This window comes from Choloepus didactylus, chromosome 6 (assembly GCF_015220235.1).
Source record: "Choloepus didactylus isolate mChoDid1 chromosome 6, mChoDid1.pri, whole genome shotgun sequence".
NCBI classification, from domain to species: Eukaryota; Metazoa; Chordata; class Mammalia; order Pilosa; family Megalonychidae; genus Choloepus; species Choloepus didactylus.
In genome coordinates, this window is record NC_051312.1 from 85,518,537 (window position 1) to 85,541,193 (window position 22,657).

The window sequence follows — 22,657 nt, forward strand, 5'->3', positions numbered from 1 at the left end:
ACTATGGAGATATCCTTGTGGTGGTACAGTAAATGTCCACGGTTGTTCTTCCCACTTGGAGGTGAATGCAGGTTGGCTGGAGGGGTCTGAGGAAATATTTTAAAAAGCATTTTCAAAGTTTTAACACAAAATGAAACTGGCCTAGTTGCGTACTTATGTCCTGTAACAAAGTAGCTGTATTTGGTGCAGCTGCAAAGAAAGGAGGAGTTACTTTGTTAAGCTTTCTGTAATTAATATTCATCCGCCAGGTTCCATTGGTTTTTCTTACTGGCCAGTCTGGACTGTTAATTGGGCTCTGAGTGGGGATTATAATGCCCACTCTCTCTCATTCCTGGATGGTAGCAGTAATTTCTTGATGTCCCCCTGGCAACTTATATTGACACACATTGCTACTGTGCATCTGTACTTTTACCGGTGACCACTTAGCATGTCCTCTTCGGGTGATTTTGACCACTCAGCACTGGAGATGGAATTCAGATACAGTAGTTTGCACAGTGATATTCTGCCGGCCAATCTGCATTAGTAATTGTTGCTGTTACTTTAATACTTTGGCTCCCATACCTGGTGATGACCAATGTAGTCCTTCTGGGCTGTGGCCGTTTTCCATATATTAGGGTGCATTGTGCTCCAGTATCCACTAGTGCCAAAACTCTGTGTTCATTAGTGGTTGTTCCGGTTTGGTTTTGCGAAACACCAGAAATGGATCGGCTTTTATAATGGGAGTTTGTTTGGTTACAGAGTTACAGTCTTACAGCCATAAAGTGTCCAAGGTAAGACATCAACAAAGGGTACCTTCACTGGAGAAAGGCCATCGGCATTCAGAAAACCTCTGTTAGCTGGGAAGGCATGTAGCTGGAGTCTGCTTGCTCCCAGGTTGTGTTTTAAAATGGCGTTCTCCAAAGTGTTGCTCTTGGGGCGTGTTGTCCTCTCTTAGCTGCAGCTGCTCTTCAATATTTCACTCTCAGTCGCTCTCCAAAATGTCAGTCTTAGCTGCTCTGGAGTCTTTCTGTCTGTGAATTCCTTTATACGACTGCAGTGATCCGATTAACACCCACCCTGAATGTGTGGGGTAAAACCTCCATGGAAATTATCCAATCAAATGTTTCACTCACAGTTGATTGAGTTAGATCTCCATGGAAACACTCAATCAAAGAATTCTAATCTAATCAGCACTAATACATTTGCCCCCACAAGATTGCATCAAAGAACATGGCATTTTGGGGGACATAATACATCCAAACTTGCACAGTGGTGGACCAGAAAATAGTTAACTCAATATACGGCCTCTGATCCCCAGCATCCCCATATATAGCTCTTATTTGGGGATCTTGACCTGTTCCCTGTATGAGGGGAAAAGGGGCTTGCCATGCCTCCTTGGCAGAGGGAGCACGGGGGCTCTTTATACTGAAAAGGCTGAGTTTTTCTGCCAGAGTTCGTTTCTCCGTCTGGTGCTCTGGTTCTAAATTTGGTGTATCTCTGCCCTTTTGGTAACTTACTCTAAAACCTTACTAGCACACGGTTTGGCTTTCTAGCAATATCTTCATTTTAGTGCTGGCAGCTATTAGGTCAGCCCACATCTGTGTGCGTAATACATGATTTTGACCGTCATCTCTTTTTGGGGTATGGTCCGTGGCCCTGACTCTAGCTCCTTTTAACCTTAGGTGTTCAGATTCTCATATCTGCTACTACTTGGGCAGCCCTGGAGATGGTCATCAGTGTTCTATACCTTTGATTTGGGGCACTATGTAAGATGGCACTTTTTATGCCTGTGGTGAAAGTTTTGTTATCTGGTCCTACAAAGTTAGCAGCATAAACTGCATGTTTCACAAAGTTAGCAGCATAAACGGCATGTTTCATTTCTAGTCTCCATAGTACATCTTCTAATTCATAAAGTATGCTTCAGTGGGGGTTGTTCCTTTACATTGAGTCACTAGCCAATTTAATAGTGAGCAGGACTCAGGTAGGGTGGCTAAGGAATATATATGTTGGCGGAGAGAAGGGTGAATGGTATTAGAGGTCAATTTGCTTATTTCATGTCCTGAAAACAGTATTCCCTATGCGCCACTGTCCCACAGGTGCAGAAGCCAATTTGGTAAAATTTCTTTATGTTTTTGTCTGTACTGGTTCCCAATTTCCCATAACTCATTAGCAGTATAATCTTGCATTGTAACCAGTACCTTTTGATCAGGAGGTGCTGCTTGGGCAGCAGCAGTAGCTGCAGCACTGTCGTCCCCCTGCCTGGGAATCAGGGTGTTGTATTTGCTCCATTTTGATCTTTTGTTGGACCAGAGGACGAACATGCTTACTTTCCTCAATTTCAGGTTCCCAGTCAGATGGGGGCTCATCCTCATCTGAAGGAAAAAAAACAGGATCCCACACTTTGGGTCCCAGTCCAGAAAAATCACAATATTCCTGACTTGCCCTTTGGGCAGCTTATGCCCTCTCACTCTAGCACACCAGGATGCTAATTTCTTTGAACTTTTATCTTTGCAGTGCAGCCTATCATTTAATGCATCCTTCAGATCTGCTTGGGCTATCAGCATGTCTCTTTCTAACTCAAGTTCCTCTTCTAGGTGGCAAATCTCTGCTTTGACTGCCAGGTCTTCTCCCACAGCTGAGTGCACAGCTTCTAACAGAGGTCATGCAACAGCCACGGCAGCCTGACAGCTCTACCTTTTCATATGAAATGCTGACTGTCATGTGGCCTGCTGCAGGAGAACCAGCAATCCAGTCGGGGAATTCTGGGTGTCGCCATACTCCCTCAGTGGCCCTCACTTATCCAGGAGGACAGCCACCCCTTCCCACATGGACGCTTCAGGCCACCCTGGGAATCCCCCCAGGGAGTCTCCTTTCCCAGGACTCATGCCCATTACAGCCAGTGGTTCCTTGGTGTCCTAGCTGGCTCACTAAATGTTCCAATCCGGATTAGTCCCAAGACCAAAGAACTCACCTGGCATGGAGTTACCCATGAGTTTAATTAGGGACTCAGAAAACAAGAAAAGATGCTTCCTGATGGTGGCTGGTGGGAAAAGTGAAGTCAGTGTTCTGCACGGAGAGAGTGAGATGAGTGCTGGGGGCTCTGGGGTGAGGGGGCTTATAAAGGTTTGTGACAACTGAGTTTCTCACAAGATTTGGTTACAACAGGATCTCGTGAGATTTGGTTACAAAGTCTCGTGAGATTTGGTTAATAACAGTGATTAGGGGAGGGAAGTTTTTTTTTTTTATATTCATTTTATTGAGATATATTCACATGCCATGCAATCATACAAAACAAATCGTACAGTCGATTGTTCACAGTACCATTACATAGTTGTACATTCATCACCAAAATCAATCCCTGACACCTTCATTACCACACACCCAAAAATAACAAGAATAATAATTAAAGTGAAAAAGAGCAAAGTAAAAAAGAACACTGGGTGCCTTTGTCTGTTTGTTTGTTTGTTTGTTTCCTTCCCTTATTTTTCTACTCATCCATCCATAAACTAGACAAAGGGGAGTGTGATCCTTATGGCTTTCCCAATCCCATTGTCCCCCCTCATAAGCTAAATTTTTATACAATTGTCTTAAAGATTCATGGGTTCTGGGTTGTAGTTTGATAGTTTCAGGTATCTACCACCAGCTACCCCAATTCATTAGAACCTAAAAAGGGTTGTTAATGTTTCCCCCGCCTCAGGCGGGGAAGGGGCCTTTGGACCTTTAATGTTTTTCCTGGTCATGTAGGCAGCTGCATGCAGCTGAGGGGATGGGTCCTTGGGCCCTGGTTCCTCACACCTATTCTCTGGTCTTCTGCTTACCTCTCTTTGCCCTCTCCTCCTCCTGGCCTTGTCTTGATTGTTAAAAACAGAACTGGCAGTTTCTAAAATGTTATTAGTGGGAGTTTGCAAGCCTGTGGAGAACTTTTGTAGCTTTCTTTGAGTACCAGGGGCAGACTGGCTGATGAAATAGGTGCCCAGCAAAATCTGAACTTCCATGAGTCCAGGCTTACATTAGTATACTTCTTTAGGGATTCCAGGAACTTCCCCCGGAACAGAGTCATATTTTTCTCTTTCTCCTGAGTGATTTCCCATAGCTTATTACAATTAACTGGCTTGGTGATACATTTCCTCCTGCCTTTTAGCAAACACATTTTAAAAGGGGATCATCATGAAGATTTTCTCCTCTAATGGAAATTGAGACATAGGCACAACATTAGCAACAAGTCCTTCTCAGATCCTTGTCTTGATAGAGAACCATAAACATCTGGACATAGGGAATTTCTGACTACTTCCCCATCTTTTACAGACTGGAGGATGTTATAGTAATTGAGAGTACCATCGGAAGGCTATGCTTCCCCATCTTTTAACTTATATTGACTGTTGGCATTTCCCATTTTCTCTGGAAAAGGAAAAAGAGGAGCCTCACTAGCACCAGTGTGACCGTGTGACATCCTAATGCATGTCAGAGCTAGGTGTTTCCCTCTCTACCGGCCCAATCTCTTGGGAACATGGGGAGTACAGTTGCCGGGCGTCCCCAGGGCTCCTTTTCCTGAGAGATGTCTGGACCTGTGCCTCTGGGGGTTTTCCGGGCCTTGCCTGGAAGAATTCCAGGAAAAAACTCTTGAGGAGCCCTTCCTCTTTGCCAGCCTAATCTCTTAGAAACACAGGGAGTAAAGTCTCTAGGCATCCCCAGGATGTGTCACTGGGCATCCCCTGTATATTCCTCCCTTGGAGATGTCTAGACCTATGCTTCCAAGGTGGGAGTGCTTGCCCTACCTGAGAGAAGTTTTAGACAGTGTTCCCAGGAATACCTTAGTCCTCTAGTTTCCTGTTTCCTGAGGGCTACAAAGCATAATCTAGAAGAAGGGGAGCTTTATATTCAGCCGCAGTGGGTCTCAATAGAAACTAAATGATCAAGATCTGGAGGGGAGACACTCCTATTGGAAAATACCCAATTCCCGTGTGCATAGACCAGAGGTAATTCCCTAGAATGTTAAAGACAACACCTTGTTAGATCGAGAATCCTTAGCCCAAAATCCTGTGTTACGAAAGATGGAGTGTCTCAGAAGGCATTGAAAGCCAGATAGAGGAGAAAGGAGGAGACTCGTGTGGATGCAGGGGAGAGGACCTCTGTGAAAAGGTGAAAAGAGTAACAGATTCAGCAGGAGGAAGGGTCTGGGTCCCCAGAGGGGAGGAAAGGAGAGAGTGTGGGAAAGTCTCAGAGAACAAAGAGAGTGGAAGGGGAAGAGGGGGACTTGATTTGGCTCCCATTGGACTCCTCCTGACACAGGGAGAAGCTCTTAATCAGGTCTCAAGGGCAGTATCATCCGCTACTCTGAGTCTCCTTGGATCTGTATAGCATGGAGATGGGCTCCTGCCACCTCCGAAGAGGGAGCTAGAGACTCAGAATAGACCATGTTTTGTCCTGGGGCAGCCAGATCAGAGCCCCTAGATTCCTAGAAACCCAGAAGCCAAGCATGTGGGGGAAGTCTCAGAGAGCCAAGGGGAGAGAGCGAGAGCACAAGAGAAAGAGTACATGCACGAAATGGGGGGACTTGATTTGACTCCACTGGACTCCTGCTCCACATGCGAAAAGCCCCCAGTCAGGTCTCAAGGAAAGTATCATCCACCATTCTGAGCCTCCTTGGATCTGCACAGCGTGGAAACAGGCTCCTGCCACCTCTGATGAGGGAGCCAGAGGCTCAGAGTAGACCGAGTTTATGTCCTGGAGAAGCCAGATCAGAGTTCCCAGATTCTTAGAGACACAGAGTTGCATGAGGACATAGGAGGGGATAAAAATGAGCCAAGCAGGAAGAAAAAGTGAAAGCAAGCAGCCAAGCCTCCCCATTACTAGCCATGACTTAACCAGTCCAGACAGAGAGAAGTGCCTCCTGGCTGGTTCACCAAAATATGTTGCTGGATTTGGCTTCCTAGGTTCTTGGCCATGCTGCGAGAAAGAATTCAAGGGCATAGTACAGCATAGAGTAAACAGGTAACGAGTTTATTAGGAGTGCATGTGAGAGGCAAAGACAGAGGTGAGAGGCCTTGACATAAAATTTTTAACATTATTTCCCTGGATACCCCACCTCGTGTCAATTGAATATTCCTTTCCCAGATGCTTATTAGTTATTTTTCAAGTGTCTGTTAACTCTCCAATTTAAACATCTCCAGATGGGGTGCTGGTTTATTAGCAAACTTGTTTACCCTCTTGGAGGCAATTCTCAAATTACAGGTACTTATTGAGTGGTTAATAGATGCTCAGCCCTGTGCTATTTTCCCTGAAAGACCCCAAATCAGTGTAAAGTGTGTCTGGGCTCTGAGGTAACTCCTGGGTTTAGGGAGTGGGAGCAAAATAGATATAAGCAGGTCCAGGACTTGGATGAGGCAAGCAAGACACTAGGATGCAAACTTTGAGGCAGTTACTCTCAAGATCTTGCAAGTGCAGGGTTGACATGAAAGAATAAGTGCCTCCTTAAATTTTGCACCCTAGGCCCATTGCTTGCCACATACTATCCTGGCTCTGGATTTAAGAAGTAGTTAGAGCACTTGGAAAGCATGTCTAAAACAACATAAGACTATTAAGTAGTGGTATAGAACAATGCTTCTCAAAAATATTGTGCATACAAATCACCTGTAGATCCTATTAAAAGGCAGGTTCTGATCCATAGGTCTTATGTGGTACCTGAGATTCTGCATTTCTAGCAAGTTCCCAGATGATGCTGATACTGTTAGTCCTTGGGCCATGCTTTGAGTAGCAAGGAGAAAATCCATGCTGGCAAAAGCAGAGGGCCAAATTCACTAGGCTTAGGAACCAGAGGAGGCTTCCCTAGGGAAGGTGTAGTTGGAGCTAAGTTCTCAGAGGATAAGTTGAATTTGGATAGGAGTAAAAAAAGACAAAGGGCATTGCAAGCAGAAGGAAGAGTATATGTACACAACAACCCATGGACAGGAACAAGTCTCATGTGATTTGGGACAATGAACAGGACTGGCTTGGTAAGATGCAGGTCCAGGTTGGAAAGGGCAAAGAAAGGATTTTTTTGCTTTGTTTTGTTTTTGTTTGTTTTTCAGTTCTTAGTTCACAAGTTTATTATGAAAAACAATGCAGTGCTCTTGTGCAGTAACATCATCTCACAGAAGGGGAAAAAAAAATTCTGTTCAAGACAACTCATCGGGTTCCGACAATAGCAAAGAACAACATGGGACAGAGAATGGAAAGGAAATAAACTGAGTGCAGACAAATCGGCATACCAAATTAAATGGTATCCTAAAAATAAAAATGACTTCAAAACTCACAAGTAGAGGGGAGGCCTTGGTGCTTGTTTTTTAAAATGTTCATTAAGCTTCAGTGATTGTTTGCTGCTATCCTTATCTATAGTCATGCTGAGTAAAGCTATAGCTAGATGGAAGTTTAACTGTATTCATGAGTGTTAATGTTTACATCTTATATCTGCAGTCTCTCAGAGAAAGCAAAAGTAGCTACAAATAGTGATATGCCAGAAACTGTTTTCTTGACTAACAATGTCGCTTCAGCATGCAATGAACTGGTTCATTCTAAAATGGTCATGGCTGTTGAGGACAAGAGGGTTTGTATTTTTATATGGCACATCTTTTGGTTTGTGTGTAAACAAGTTTTTGAGTGTTAACTATTTTCTGACACTTTGGAGTTACTGTTGCTCTTCCCATTTCCATTGGGTCAATATATGGTTCGTGGCAATACTGTATAAGTTTAAAATTCCATTACAGGACGTAGTCTGGGGTACGACGAGTAACATGTGGCTCGCCTCTGCGAGGTGCTGGGTCAAACTGCAAGAAAGAGTAGTTTAGAGTATCATCAGGTTCCATGATTGCAGCTTGGTTACCACAACGATAACAGTAGTTTGGAGCACTGAAAATTGTTACTACATTCCAGTCCTGGCACCAGTTATATCCCTCCATCACCAGCTGGTGAGCTCTAGACACCAACATGAAGCCATTGGCATGATTAAATGTCTCAGAAATATCCTGCCCAAAGATAAAACCTGCTTTTTGAGGAGATATACCCCAACCACCATGGTCATCTGGATCTGACCACAGCAAGTCACACATAGGGCCCTCATGGGGAACTTCTTGTAGGCGATTGAGTGCTCTGATATGATCCAGTTTATCTATGGATGGTGAGAGGCCACCATGTAGACAGATCTGCCCATCCACCAAGGCAGTGAGAGGAAAATAGTCAAAAAGATGTGTAAAATATTTCCAAACATTTGCATTTCCGTATTTCCTTAAACACTCATCATAGAAACCATATACTTGTATGATCTGTCTGCTCTCATGATTCCCTCAAAGAATCGTGATGTGTTCAGAGTAACAAACCTTAAGAGCTACAAGCAGTGACTGTTTCAACTGAATAATAACCTCTGTCAACATAATCTCCCATAAACAAGTAATTTGTATCTGGTGATTTGCCACCAATTCCAGATAGTTCCATGAGATCATGAAATTGTCCATGTATATCTCCACAGATGGTGACTGGACACTGAACCTCTTGCATATTGGATTCTTTTCAGGATTTCTTTAGCCTTCTTGCAGAGGCTCTTTACTTGGGACTCGGACAGCTGCTTGCAATCATTTAGCTGCCGAATCCACTGGTCCAGTTCCTTGGTGAACACTGGCTGCCACTGTGCACTACTTCCGCATCACCGCCCACACATGGGCCACACGCACACACCACCACCAATTCTTGGGGTAGTACTGTGGCTACTGGCGGTTGCTCAGCCCTAACGGTGGCCCGCTGGCCGTCTTCGCAGTGCTTGGCCACTGGCTGCTGCGCCTCCAGAAAGGAGTTTTGGTAGTATAAAACCTGTGGATTGATTGTTCCTTTAGAAATGTGGTCCTTAATTGTCTGCCCAGATGGGCCTTTCCAGTTCTTTCATCTAGTTGTACTCTCGTAGAGTATCTGGCCTCTGTTCATCTGGGGAGCAAAGCCTTCATCAGGGTACCTGTTCCAGTTTGCTAATGCTGCCATTATGCAACATACCAGAATTAGATTGGCTTTTATAAAGGGGATATATTAGGTTACAGATTTATAGTTCTAAGGCCATAAAAGTATCCAAACTAAGGCATCAAGAAGAGGATACCTTCACTGAAGGAAGGCCAGTGGCATCTGGAACATCTCTGTCAGCTGGGAAGGCACATGGCTGGCATCTGCTGTTCCAGGTTGCTCCCAGGTTGTGTTTCAAAATCGCTTTCTCCAAAATGTCTCTGGGCTTCTGTCTACTCCTGTGTCTCAGCTCCTGTGCATCCTTGTTTCTTTCTCTCAGGGCATTTCTCTCTATGCATCTGGGAGTCCTCTCTTACTAAGAGGCTTTTCCAGGGCAAACTCTGGGCTTCATTTCTTAGCTTAGCATCTCCAAATGTCTTTCTGTCTGCATCTCCCAGTGTCTCCAAGCATCTCCAAGTGTCAGTGTCTGTGTTGGCTCTTAGCTTCTCCCAGGGGCAAACTCTGAGTTACATATCTTAGCTTCTCAATCCAAAATGTCTCTGTCAGCATCTCTGAGCTTCTCCTCTCCATGAGCTCTCTTAAAATACTCCAGTGATTTAATTAAGACCCACCCTGAATGGGTGGGCCACACCTCCATGTAAATAATTTAATCAAGGGTCTCATCCACAGTTGGGGGAGCCACGTCTCCATGGAAACACTCAGTCAAAAGGTTCCACCCTAATCAAAAGACTAATAAGTCTGCCCCTGCAAGATTACATTAAAGAACATGGCTTTTCTGGGGGACATAATATATCCAATCCTGTACAGTACCTGAATAAAATATGTGAGGCAACGTGTGGAATATGAAAAGGGTGGCTAAATTTGTTTCCCAGATTGGTTGGGCAAAGTCTTGGGAAAGGTGTTTTTTTACTTGGGTGGTACATGTAGATGCCAGAAAGCCCTCCTTAAATAGTGATGGGCATTCCAGGTACACACACATAAAGGATGCCTGGTAAATATATACCGATTTGATTCAGTAGTAGAATGGAGTTCTGCCTATTTCACTTCAAATGTTCCACTTGAGGTACTTTTCTAAGTTATGATAGGAATGGTAGGAAACTGGCTTTGAATGTCATAAACACTAAAGGAATATTTCTTGATTGATTCATTTGTGTGATTCTGAGGCCTTGATTCTCTTGACTAAAGAACTTTTTCAGCTCGGTTTAATATAAGAATGTGTTGAACACCCTATGTACTGAGACTTGGATAGGCTTTTGTATGATGATGAAGAAATGGAAGGCTTGAGCCCTGAACTCTACAGTTATTCTAGAGCAGTGGTTTTCAATGGGAGGGAATTTTGCCACCCAAGGGACATTTGGCAGTGTCTGGAGACAGTTTTGGTTGTTGCAACTGGGGGATGCTACTGGCATCTAGTGAGTAGCGGCCAGGGAAGCTGCTAAACATTCTACAATCTCTCCCCCAACTCCCCTCCAGCAAGGAATTAGCCAGCCCAAGTTGTCAATAGTGTCAAGGTTGTGAAACCCTGCTCTAAAAGGGCAGAACTAATGTAAATAGAATTGAAACTTTGATGTTAGAAGGCTATACCACCTGTTAATAGCAGAGCAGCAACTGAAGCTCGGTTCATCCTGGTCTAATATTCTGCTTGCCACCATGGAGCCATTTTGAGTCAAATGGCATTATCTAGTTTCATCTCCCACTAATCCTGATTCATACTTTTTGCTCTAGCCACACTCAATTGTTTGTATACCATGCAACTTTATTCCTTCAGGTTCATGTTAGTCCCTTTGCCTGGAACATCGTTCTTTTACTTTCTTCACAACACTTCCAGGAAGCCTTCTCTAATCTGTAACACCCCAGATTGGGTTAGAAGCCACTGTTTTATTCTTCCATAGTTAGTCTTTAGCATATAATAAAAAAATTATATATTCATGTGTCTGACTTCCTTGGGAGGCTGTGAGCTTCTTGGGGTTAGAACTCTCATTCTTCTGTCCTCATTGCTTAGCACAACACATGCAAGACACTTTCAGTCATTAGAGAAGGGAGTGATTAATGTAAAATAGTGTGTTGGGGAAAGCCTCATAGAGGTTTTGAGATTTGAAACTTCCCATGATTCTTTGAAGATATAGTGAATGTGTGGGCAACTCATGTTGGGCCGGGACAGTTCTAAGACAGTAACAGAATTTTCTTGTGGTGTTTTTATACAGGTTGATATGTCAGACCTGTCTCCAGAGGAGCAGTGGAGGTAAGCGTGATGGTATGGGCCCCTCAGTCTGGGAACTACGGGTTAGCTCACCTAATGAAATTGTATATCTAACCCTTTTTGCTTCTCTCTGTGTGGGAAGCAGTGGCTCATGACTGGCAGGACAGGTCTTTTAGGATCTTTCCCAGTACCTAGGTCACACCTGGATAACTCCCTTGGTCCTGGGGAGTAAGTAGGTAATTGTACCACAACATACATCAGGGTTTGAATACCAGTTCTTCCATTTACTAGCTGTGTGATCTTGGGCAAGTTACCTAACTTCTCAGTGCCTTAGTTTTTTCCATATGTAAAATGAGTATCATAACTACTTACCTCATAGAGTTGTGATGATTAATATATGTGAAGCTCTTAGAACAGTGCCTGGCATGTGTAGGCTTCTAGTAACGTTACCAGCTATGAGGATAATTGTCATCGTTATCATCCTCGTTAGCCATGATATAGAGTGGAGAGCTCTAGTTGAAAAAGTGGGAGATGTACTTTCTGATCTCAGCTCTGCCACTAACTTGCTTTGTAACCAAGTGAGTCAGCAAACATCATCTCAGTGTCATGATTCTCAGTCAATAAAGGGGTTTGATGATGGTGCCTGTCCCATACACTCCACAAGGTGGTTGACCAATGAGCTGAAATTAAACAAGTAAAATTTAATAGGGGAAAAAACTCTTCATTTACATTAAAACTATGCAAGTATAGAATGACAAAGATACCAACTCTATGACAAACACAGAATGATTTTAGGTGAGTTTAGGCTCAGTATGCACCAGTTGTATACCTCAGCTACCAAAATAGTCCAAATAATTTAAAAGCTACTCATAGAAATATCTATCTGCCTTAACGGAGGTTACAGTGCTACTGTGCTCTGCTTTGCTTAGGCCACATAATTTTGTTCTAGGCACTGCATATTAAGAGGATCTTAAACTAATTGGACCATGTCTAGAAGGCAAACAGGATAAATGGTCTTCATGTCATGTTATATGAATAGTGATTGAAAGAACTAGAACTGTTAAAGTAAAAGGGCAGAGGAAAGTGGCAGTAGGAACAGGATAGTTGTGGTTTTTGTTTGTTTTGATAGGATCATGATAAATCTTTGAAGGGGTGGCATTGGGAGAGAGGAGTAGATACGTCCTTTGTTGATCCAGAGTATAGGATTAGGTTCAATAGATTGAAGCTGTAGGAAGGTAAATTTTATTTCATTAACAGAAATATCTTTCAATAATCAAGATATCTAGAGAGATAGTGAGCTTCTAGTCCCTTAAAGCAATAGAATTTTATTCATTCATAGACAAATATGAGTACATATAATGTTCCAGACACTGCTGGTTCTAGAATAGACTACCTCAAGAAGCATATGTTCTCAGTCATTGGAAGTATTCAAGCAAAGGACCACAAAAATAGTGTTTTATTGGGTGGGATCTTAGACTAGATGACTTCTGGTCTTTTCTAGATCCTTTCTTTGATTTCATGTTGTAAACATCCATTCAGATACAATGTTTAAGAACAAGAAATTTGTCTCTTTGTATCTTTATAGCTCCCCACAGTCAGATTGTTAGTGTTCTCCATCCTTTTGGCTTGGCTTATCCTCACAATAGCCCTATGAAGAAGCCAGAATGTATACGAATTTCTTTTGACAGATGAAGAAGTTGTTATGTAGAGGCGTGAAGTTTCTTGGCTAAGACCACACAGCTGGATTTGTACCTAAATTTCTGACTCTGAACCCTATTCACTTTCTGTCAGATTCTGCCAACCAGATACCCTTAGGTATTAAGGCTGGCTGACTAATTGACATTTGGCTGCTAACTCTGCCCAAGATTTTCCCCTAACTTTTTTTTTTTTTTTTTGGTGTGTTTCTTTCTTTTTTCCTCCCCATAGCATTTTATTATGAAAAATTTCAAACATACAGAAAAGTTGTAAGACTCGTATAGCGATCACCTAATACCCACCACCTAGAATCCATAATTAACTTTTTGCTTTATTTGCTTTGTTACTTATTTATCCATAAGTCATCCTACTAGGTTCTTTTTTTCTGTTGGTCTTTCATTGTCCTTGGGAATTGCATAAAAACACCATTTATATTGTCCTTTCCCTCCTTCCTCAGCAGCCCTGTGAATGGGAAATTTGTTTAGAACCTCCTGTTGGCCAGCTACATTTTAATTCAGTTTTCTCTCCAATTTCTGTTCACTCCTCTCCCTTGGCTGACTGTGACACAGAGTGGTGGGAGTAACTATTCTGCTCTGTTCTTAGAAGTTTTTGCCAGTATTGGCCATGGGAATGGGCCTTTACTAATCCTCAGGACCAGAGAATGCTGGTCTTAGAATAAATAAAAGTTTCTAGCTCTACTCTCTAATTACTGAGCTTCCTTGAATCTTTGACAGTGCTTTTACCTGCATAGGCTGGTGGCAGAGTCACTGTTGGGTTAGTATAAAGTTGAAGCAGTCCAGATTCTTCAGGCTTGACCTAGTCTTAAGGATCCCTGACCCTGGCAGGGAGGTTAGGATGTGTGAGGCAAGACTTTAACCCTGGAATCAGCACACGTTTGTAGTGTTACTCATTTATTTGGTGTCATAAATATCCTTGACTAAGAGTGTGAGGCTTTATGGCTATAACCTTTGTTCTGGGTTATTTTTTTCTAGTGACAGGTTGAAACATACCTGAAATGAGCAGTGAACTTGCTTCTCCTGGGATTTCCTTCCTGCTGCAGGAAAGGTGTCAGCTATTTCTGCCATGATGAGAGGGAGCAGCAGACCACCCATCTCTAATCACAGTGTCTGAGCTTGGTTCCTGGGGCCCATATAGAGCCCCTGTTCTAAATGCCTGTCTTCTAGGGGCCTGTCTTCTAGCCCTTAATTTGCACATACCTTGCAGCTGCTAAGCATCGGAATGTGTTCTGAGCTCTGGTCTGGTGGGATATTCCTGGAAGGCACTGCCCGTTTATCACCACACCATCCCTGACCTAGCTTACCCCATCTATTTGGCTTTCAGGGTTGAGCACGCACGCATGCATGCCAAGCACCGTGGCCACGAAGCCATGCACGCTGAGATGGTCCTCATCCTCATCGCTACGTTGGTGGTGGCCCAGCTGCTCCTGGTGCAGTGGAAGCAGAGGCACCCTCGCTCCTACAATGTAAGCCACTTTGTCTGTCAGTTCTTTGCAGATAGCAAGAGACCCTTCCTAAGTATTCTAGGGCCTACCCTAACCCAGGCCAGTTGTAGGCAGAGAATAAACAGTAACAATGACTTTTGTGTATGAATGGTTAATAATGTATGGTGTGTGTCTAAGAGGCAAAGTGATTCAGAGGGTGAACATGAGACTACTTTACTTTCATGGCTAAAAAAGGTAAGTCCTCCTTTTCAAACATTGTGGGACAGATTCACAAAGGAAGTACTCATGAGGAGCTGATCACTTGACTGGGAAGACCAAACCTCCAGTGTATCTTACAGGTGGGATTTAGATTTAGCTAATCTTGTCTAGGACATGGCAGGAAGTGTACTAGATAGATTCTTTTACAATTATCATCTTAAAAGTTTTTAGCCTTTTCAAGTATACAGTGTTCTTTTTAACATAAACTTGGCCGACACCCACATAATAATAGTTGTACTTTGAAAGAATGAGTAAGCACATATAACAAAATAATAACTAACATTTATTGAATGCTTACTATGGGCCAGGCACAATTCTAAGCACTTTTACGTGTGTAAACTCAATTAATCCTCACAATAACCAAATAAGGTAGGTACTGTTTTCTCCATTTACAGACGAGAAACTGAGACATAGAAAGGCTAATTTACTTGCTCAAGGATAAAAAACCAGTCTTTGAATCTAGACAATTTTGCTCCATACTTTCAGTCTTAATCCCTAAACGATCCTGTTTCTCTAGGGTATGCTTTTTCAAACCTTTTGTAATATGGCCCAGGGGTCTATAGCCCACAGGATGGCAACTGCTGCATTATTTCATTTAATTCTTTGAACAGTCTATGAAGTAAATGGAATATTAGATAAAGAAGTTGAGGCCCAGAATGTTAAAGCATGAGGGGGAGTGATATGTAGAATCAGGATTTGAACCTGGGGTTCATATGTCAGATTTTCTATTGTACTGTACATTGCTTTTGGAAAGGACTTTCCATCAAGGGAACCAAGGGGTAATCTGGAGAATAGGAGGAAGAGAGGCAAGTTTTGTCCTTGATCTGGGCACAAGTTCCAAACAGCATTGTCCTACAGCCAGGTCAAATGCTGACATGTACCATAAATAGGGATACCTGTACTTCCTAGTCACTGTGTATGGAATGCCCATATTGAACTAGGCACTATCAGGCAGGCTCAGCCATCTGGATTTTGACCTTCATGTCTGAACCCTGCTTAGTTGTACAAGGAACATAATACACAGTCATCTCATTACTTTACTGCCACACCCTGTAAACATTATGCTAAACATCACTGATGAGGGGAAATGCCAATATGATAGCCTGTCTTTCACTGAGAAGCTTGAACCCAAGTCTTCAGAAAATAAAAAAAGGAAATCTGTAATGCCCTGCTTTATGCTGTTGTTAGACAGTAATGATCTATATTGGTTTTAAAATCTTTGTTTACTGTGTACAATGAATATTTTTACTGCTTCAGTTAACTCACTTTGGAAGAAGAGAAATTGCCCAAGGCCTGTACACAATGACATCTCCTATCCTTTTTCAAGCTTATCAGAAGTTGGAGCTGTTTTGCCTTGGAGGCAGTTATTATCTAGTAGAATTAGGCCAATCCATATTGATTATCCAGCTCTCCTGCTTGCTATCTATGTGATTCTACACCTCAGTTTTTCTGAATTCTAATGTGGGGTGAGAATACTTCATGGGTTGTTGAGAAGATTATATGATACTTTGTATTGCAAAGCATTTTGTAAACTGTAAAGATAATGTTAGTGACTGCTGTTGTTCCCACCTCTAAGAGTGAGCTCAAGAATGTAAAAATAGGTCTCTGGGTACTAGTTTATGTGGATGAGGATTAGAATTTCTTTTTATTGAGGTAAAACTCATGTAATATAAAATTCACTTTTTAACCATCTTAAAGTGTACAATTCAATAACTATTAGTACATTTACAGTGTTGTGCAACTATCCCAACTAATTCCAGAACATTTTCAATGCCCCCAAAAGAAACCCTGTACCTATTAGCAGTCAACTCCCCATTTTCCCCTTTCCCCAGCCCCTGACAACTACTAATCTACTTTCTGTCTCTATGGATTTGCCTTTTCTAGATATTCGTATAAAATGAATCATATAGAATGTGGCCTTTTGTGTCTGACTTCTTACATTTAGCATGATGTTTTCAAGGTTTATCCATGCTGTAGTGTATGTACGTACTTCCTTATTATGGCTGAATTATTAGCCATATCCAATGTTATATGGATATACTGCATTTGTTTATCCATTCATTAGTTATTTCTACCTCTTAGCTATTGTGAATAGTGCTATTTCTTTGAACACCTGCTTTCGGTTCTTTTGGCTATATGCTAGGAATGGAATTGCTGAGTCATATGGTGGGTGGTTTGAAACTGTATGTACCCCAGAAAATCATGTTTTTAAAGGTAATACATTCCTGTGGATGTAAACCTATTGTAAATTGGGCCTTTTGATGAGGTTACTTCAGTTAAAGCATGGTCCAGGGTGGGTATTAATCCTTTTACTGGAGTTCTTTATAAGTAAATATAATTCAGACAAAGAGAGAAAACCATGGAAGCAAGAAACTGAAATCAGTGAAACCCGGAGGAGAAGGGCGAGACCAGCAGATGCCACTACATGCCTTGCCATGTGGCAGAGGAGCCAAGGATCATTGGCAGCTGGTCTTCAGGAAGAAAGCATCACCTTGATGATTGATGCCTTGATTTGGACATTTTTCTCAGCCTAAATACTGTAAGCTTCTAAGCTAATAAATTCCCATTGTTAAAGCCAACACATTTCACGGTATCTGCTTTCAGCAGCCTAGGAAACTAAAACTGATTTTGGTACCAGAAGAGGGGTGCTGCTATTGCAAATAACAAAAATGTGGAAATAACATTATAATTGGGTAATGGGTAGAAGCTGGAAGAATTGTGAGATGCTTGATAGAAAAGTCTTTTTCTGTCTTTTTGCTCCTGACCTCTTTCACTCAACATAATGTCTCAATTCATCCATGTTGTTGCATGAACCAGAGCGTCATTACTTTTGTTTTGTAATGCAGTCTTGAAAGAGTTTGAGTAAGATTGGTGTCAGTTCTTTCTGGAAAGTTTGGTAGAATTCCCCTGTGAAGCCATCTGGCCCTGGGCATTTATTTGTGGGAAGATTTTTGATGACTGATTGGATCTCTTTGCTTGTGATGGGTTGGTTGAGGTCTTCTATTTCTTCTCTGGTCAGTCTAGGTTGTTCATATGTTTCCAGGAAATTGTCCATTTCTTCTACATTACCCAGTTTGTTGCCATACAGTTGTTCATAATATCCTCTTATAATTTTTTTAATTTCTTCAGGATCTGCAGTTATGTCACCTTTTTCATTCATTATTTTGTTTATATGGGTCTTCTCTCTTTTTGATTTTGTCAGTCTAGCTAGGGGCTTGTCAATCTTGTTGATCTTCTCAAAGAACCAACTTTTGGTGATATTTATCCTCTCTATTGTTTTTTTGTTCTCTATGTCATTTATTTCTGCTTTAATCCTTGTTATTTCTTTTCTTGTACTCGGTTTAGGATTGGTTTGCTGTTCATTTTCTAGCTTCTTCAGTTGATCCATTAGTTCTTTGATTTTGGCTCTTTCTTCCTTTTTAATATATGCGTTTAGTGCTATAAATTTCCCCCTTAGCACTGCTTTTGCTGCATCCCATAGGTTTTGGTATGTTGTGTTCTCATTTTCATTCGTCTCTATATATTTAGCAATTTCTCTTGCTATTTCTTCTTTAACCCACTGATTGTTTAGGAGTGTGTTGTTTAACCTCCAGGTATTTGTGAATTTTCTAAGTCTCTGATGGTTATTGACTTCTAATTGTATTCCATTGTGGTCAGAGAATGTGCTTTGAATAATTTCAATCTTTTTAAATTTATTGAGGCTTGTTTTATGTCCCAGCATATGATCTATTCTGGAGAAAGTTCCGTGAGCACTAGAAAAGTATGTGTATCCTGTTGATTTGGGATGTAATGTCCTGTAGATGTCTGTTAAATCTAATTCATTTATCAGATTGTTTGGGTTTTCAATTTCCTTATTGGTCTTCTGTCTGGTTGATCTATCTATAGGAGAGAGTGATGTGTTGAAGTCTCCCACAATTATTGTGGAAACATCAATTGCTTCCTTTAGTTTTGCCAATGTTTCTCTCATGTATTTTGTGGCACCTTGATTGGGTGCATAGACATTTACGATTGTTATTTCTTCTTGCTGAATTGCCCCTTTTATTAGTATGTAGTGGCCTTCTTTGTCTCTCAAAACATCCCTGCATTTGAAGTCTATTTTATCTGAGATTAATATTGCTACACCTGCTTTCTTTTGGCTGTAGCTTGCATGAAATATTTTTTTCCATCCTTTCACTTTCAGTTTCTTTGTGTCCCTGTGTCTAAGATGAGTCTCTTGTATGCAACATATTGATGGTTCATTTTTTTTGATCCATTCTGCGAATCTATATCTTTTAATTGGGGAGTTTAATCCATTTACATTCAACGTTAAAACCGTGAAGGCGTTTCTTGAATCGGCCATCTTATCCTTTGGATTATGTTTGCCATATTTTTCCCTCTCTCTATTAATATCCTTTATTGTACCCATACCGAATCTCTTTAGTACTGAACCTTTCTCCAAGTCTCTCTGTCCTGTCTTTGTTTCTCTGTCTGTAGGGCTCCCTTTAGTATCTCCAGTAGGGCAGGTCTCTTGTTAGCAAATTCTCTCAGCATTTCTTTGTCTGTGAAAAATTTAAGCTCTCCCTCAAATTTGAAGGAGAGCTTTGCTGGATAAAGTATTCTTGGCTGGAAATTCCTCTCACTCAGAATTTTAAATATATCGTGCCACTGCCTTCTTGCCTCCATGGTGGCTGCTGAGTAGTCACTACTTAGTCTTATGCTGTTTCCTTTGTATGTGGTGAATTGCTTTTCTCTTGCTGCTTTCAGAACTTGCTCCTTCTCTTCTATGTTTGACAGTGTGATCAGTATATGTCTCGGAGTGGGTTTTTTTTGGATTTATTCTATTTGGAGTTCGCTGAGCATTTATGATTTGTGTATTTATGTTGTTTAGAAGATTTGGGAAGTTTTCCCCAACAATTTCTTTGAATACTCTTCCTAGACCTTTACCCTTTTCTTCCCCTTCTGGGACACCAATGAGTCTTATATTCGGACGTTTCATATTATCTATCATATCCCTGAGGTCCCTTTCGAGTTTTTCAATTTTTTTCCCCATTCTTTCTTTTATGTTTTCATTTTCCATTCTGTCATCTTCCAGGTCACTGATTCGTTGTTCAACTTCCTCTAGTCTTGTACTATGAGTGTCCAGAATCTTTTTAATTTGGTCAACAGTTTCTTTAATTTCCATAAGATCATCCATTTTTTTATTTAGTCTTGCAATGTCTTCTTTATGCTCTTCTAGGGTCTTCTTGATTTCCTTCATATCCCGTACTAGGGTCTCATTGTTCATCTTTAGTTCTTTGAGTAGCTGCTCTAGGTGTGTCTCTTCTGGTCTTTTGATTTGGGTGCTTGGGCTTGGGTTATCCATATCGTCTGGTTTTTTCATATGCTTTATAATTTTCTGTTGTTTTTGGCCTCGTGGCATTTGCTGACCTTGATAGGGTTCTTTTAGGGTTTGTAGACCAGTTGAAGTCCTTATCTCTAATTTATCAGATCTACAGCTTCGTGGAGTACACTTTCTCTAACTAACCAGCAGGTGCGTCCACGAGCCACCTGTTCTCCACAAGCCAGATCTCCCCTGCTTAGCCTTTTTGGTGAGTGGGGGAGTGAGTCTTGTGGGGTCCAATTGGTGTCCCAAGCTTGCGTGTGTAGTTGGTGTTGCCTGCCCTGTATGTGGGGCGTGTTTCTGGGCAGTCGGGGAGGGGGTGTGGCCCTAACAATCAAATCTCCCTGATGATCCTAGAGTTTTAAAGCTACTGCAATAGTCTAATCCTTCAGTTCAGTCCTGCCACAGTTTGTCTCTGCCACTGACCCACAAGTCTTTGGTATTGGCGTATGGCTCCTGAGACTTGCAAGTGGGCCCCTCTTCCAGGCTGTGCACCCCGGGTCCTCTGTTGAGGGATGACTGTGCTATGTCACAGGTGAGTGCCGTCCCCCCAGGGCAGTTCTGGGCTGCTGGGCTGTGTTGGGAGGCTCCCAGTCTGCTCAAATGATGGCTGAATGGGGCTCTGTTAATTCACACTGCTCCCCCTTCCCAGCTCTGGGACATTCAGCTGAGGTTGCAGGGAAGGCTAATGTCCACGCCCAGTTTTGTGGTGTGTGCCTGTTATTTGAAGCACTTCCGTCACACTGGGTTGTCTGGGGCAGCTCTGGGCTATGGGGCTGGCGATGGGCAGGAGTGTTTCCTGTCCACCAGGATGGTGGCTGTGAGCGGACACCCCCCTTTTCTTGGGAAGTTGTGTTGTTTAGTGAATTTTCTCAGCCACTGGATTATTGCCTTTTGTCTCAGAGCTCTCTTAGTTCTGCTCTTGACTTGACGTGCCCAAATTTCAATTCTTTGAAGCTTTCTGTATTGAGCTTCTTAGAGTAATTGTTTTAGAAAAAGCAAAAAGGATTTAAAAAAAAAAAAAAAAAAAAAAAAAAAAAAAAAAACGGCCCTCCTCAGAGATCTAATGGGTTATTGAAATGCTAATAGACAGAGCAACCAGGGCCATTAAGGAAAGGTGCCCAGGGCAGAGAGATCAGCCTTGCTTCGGGATTTGCATATGCGCCTCAAGGCCTGATCTCCGCCCTTCCCCTTTCTGTGTTCACCAGAACTCCAAAAATCCTCTGCTTTTATTTTGGAGTTTTTCGTGTTGTTTTTTTTCTATGCCTGTCTCCTCTGTGCTGGGCTGGCTGCTCTCAGAGTCTCTGGTGTCTGGCCTCAGACTATCTATGGTTGGAGTTTGAATCAGTAGAATGAGTTTCCGGTAAGAGCAGCCACTGCAATTCTCCCTTCTCCTTCCTGGAGCTGACAGCCCCTCCTCCCCCGGGACTGAGCCTGGCAGGGAGGGGCGCGGGTCCCCTGGCCGCAAAAACTTACAGATTTCGCTGATCTCAGCAGTTCCACGTTTTCATGAGTGTTGTATGAAGTATGCCCAAAGACAGATTGCTCTGTGGTGTCCAGTCCACGCAGTTCCTGGCTTTTTACCTACTTTCCTGGAGGAGTAACTGAAACATACAGCTCACCAGTCTGCCATCTTGCCCCGCCTCCTGTAATGCAGTCTTATTGAGATATATTCACATATCAGATAATCATCCAAAGTGTACAATCAGTGGTTCATGGTATTCATCATAAACTTGTGGGTTCATTACCGCAATCAATTTTTGAACATTTTCATTATAACAAAAATATAAAAATAAGAATAAAATAAAAAAGAACACCCAATAGCCATACCTCTTATCCCTGCTATTGTTTATTCATTTTTTTCATTTATTTTTATTTTTTAATTTTTTAAATTCATTTTTGAGATATATTCACATACCATGCAGTCATAAAAAGCATATATTCAGTTATTCACAGTACCATTATATAGTTGTGCATTCATCACCAAAATTAAAGCAAAAAAGAATACTGGGTCCCTTTTTTTTTTTTTGCCCCCATTTTTCTACTCATTTATCCATACACTGGACAAAGGGGAGTGTGATCCATATGGCTTTCCCAATCACATTGTCACTCCTCATAAGGTGCATTTTTATACAATCATCTTCAAGATTCATGGGTTCTGGGTTGTAGTTTGATAGTTTCAAGTATTTACCGCTAGATATTCCAATTCATTAGAACCTAAAAAGGATTGTCTATATTGTGCGTAAGAGTGCCCACCAGAGTGACCTCTCGGCTCCTTTTGGAATCTCTCTGCCACTGAAGCTTATTTCATTTCCTTTCGCATCCCCCTTTTGGTCAAGATGTTCTTCATCCCACGATGCCAGGTCTAGATTCCTCCCTGGGAGTCATATTCCACGTTGCCAGGGAGATTCACTCCCCTGGGTGTCAGATCCCACTTAGGGGGGAGGGCAGTGATTTCACCTGTGAAGTTGGCTTAGTTAGAGAGAGAGGGCCACATCTGAGCAACAAAGAGTCATTCGGGAGGAGGCTCTTAGGCACAATTGTAGGCAGGCCTAGCCTCTCCTTTGCAGTAACAATCTTGCCAAGTCCTGTGGTAGAGGGCTTAGCCCATCAAACCACCAGTCCCCTATGTCTGTGAGCTCATCAGCAACCATCGAGATGGGGAAGCCCAACACCCCTGAATTCTTTATTTTCTTACTCATCTTACTCATGTGTTCATACACTG

At 42.1% G+C, this 22,657-nt stretch overlaps 1 protein-coding gene and 1 pseudogene across 1 annotated transcript in view; one reads left to right on the forward strand and one right to left on the reverse strand.

Moving 5' to 3' along the window:
* RNF121 (ring finger protein 121) overlaps positions 1 to 22,657 on the forward strand; it is a 159,941-nt gene that overhangs the window by 37,220 nt on the left and 100,064 nt on the right. The window contains exons 2-3 of the mRNA XM_037840514.1: positions 11,163 to 11,200; positions 14,195 to 14,336. Coding sequence (XP_037696442.1) covers positions 11,163 to 11,200; positions 14,195 to 14,336 — 180 coding nt within the window. The remainder of the gene's footprint in view (positions 1 to 11,162; positions 11,201 to 14,194; positions 14,337 to 22,657) is intronic.
* On the reverse strand, positions 7,716 to 17,733 carry LOC119537902 (annotated as a pseudogene).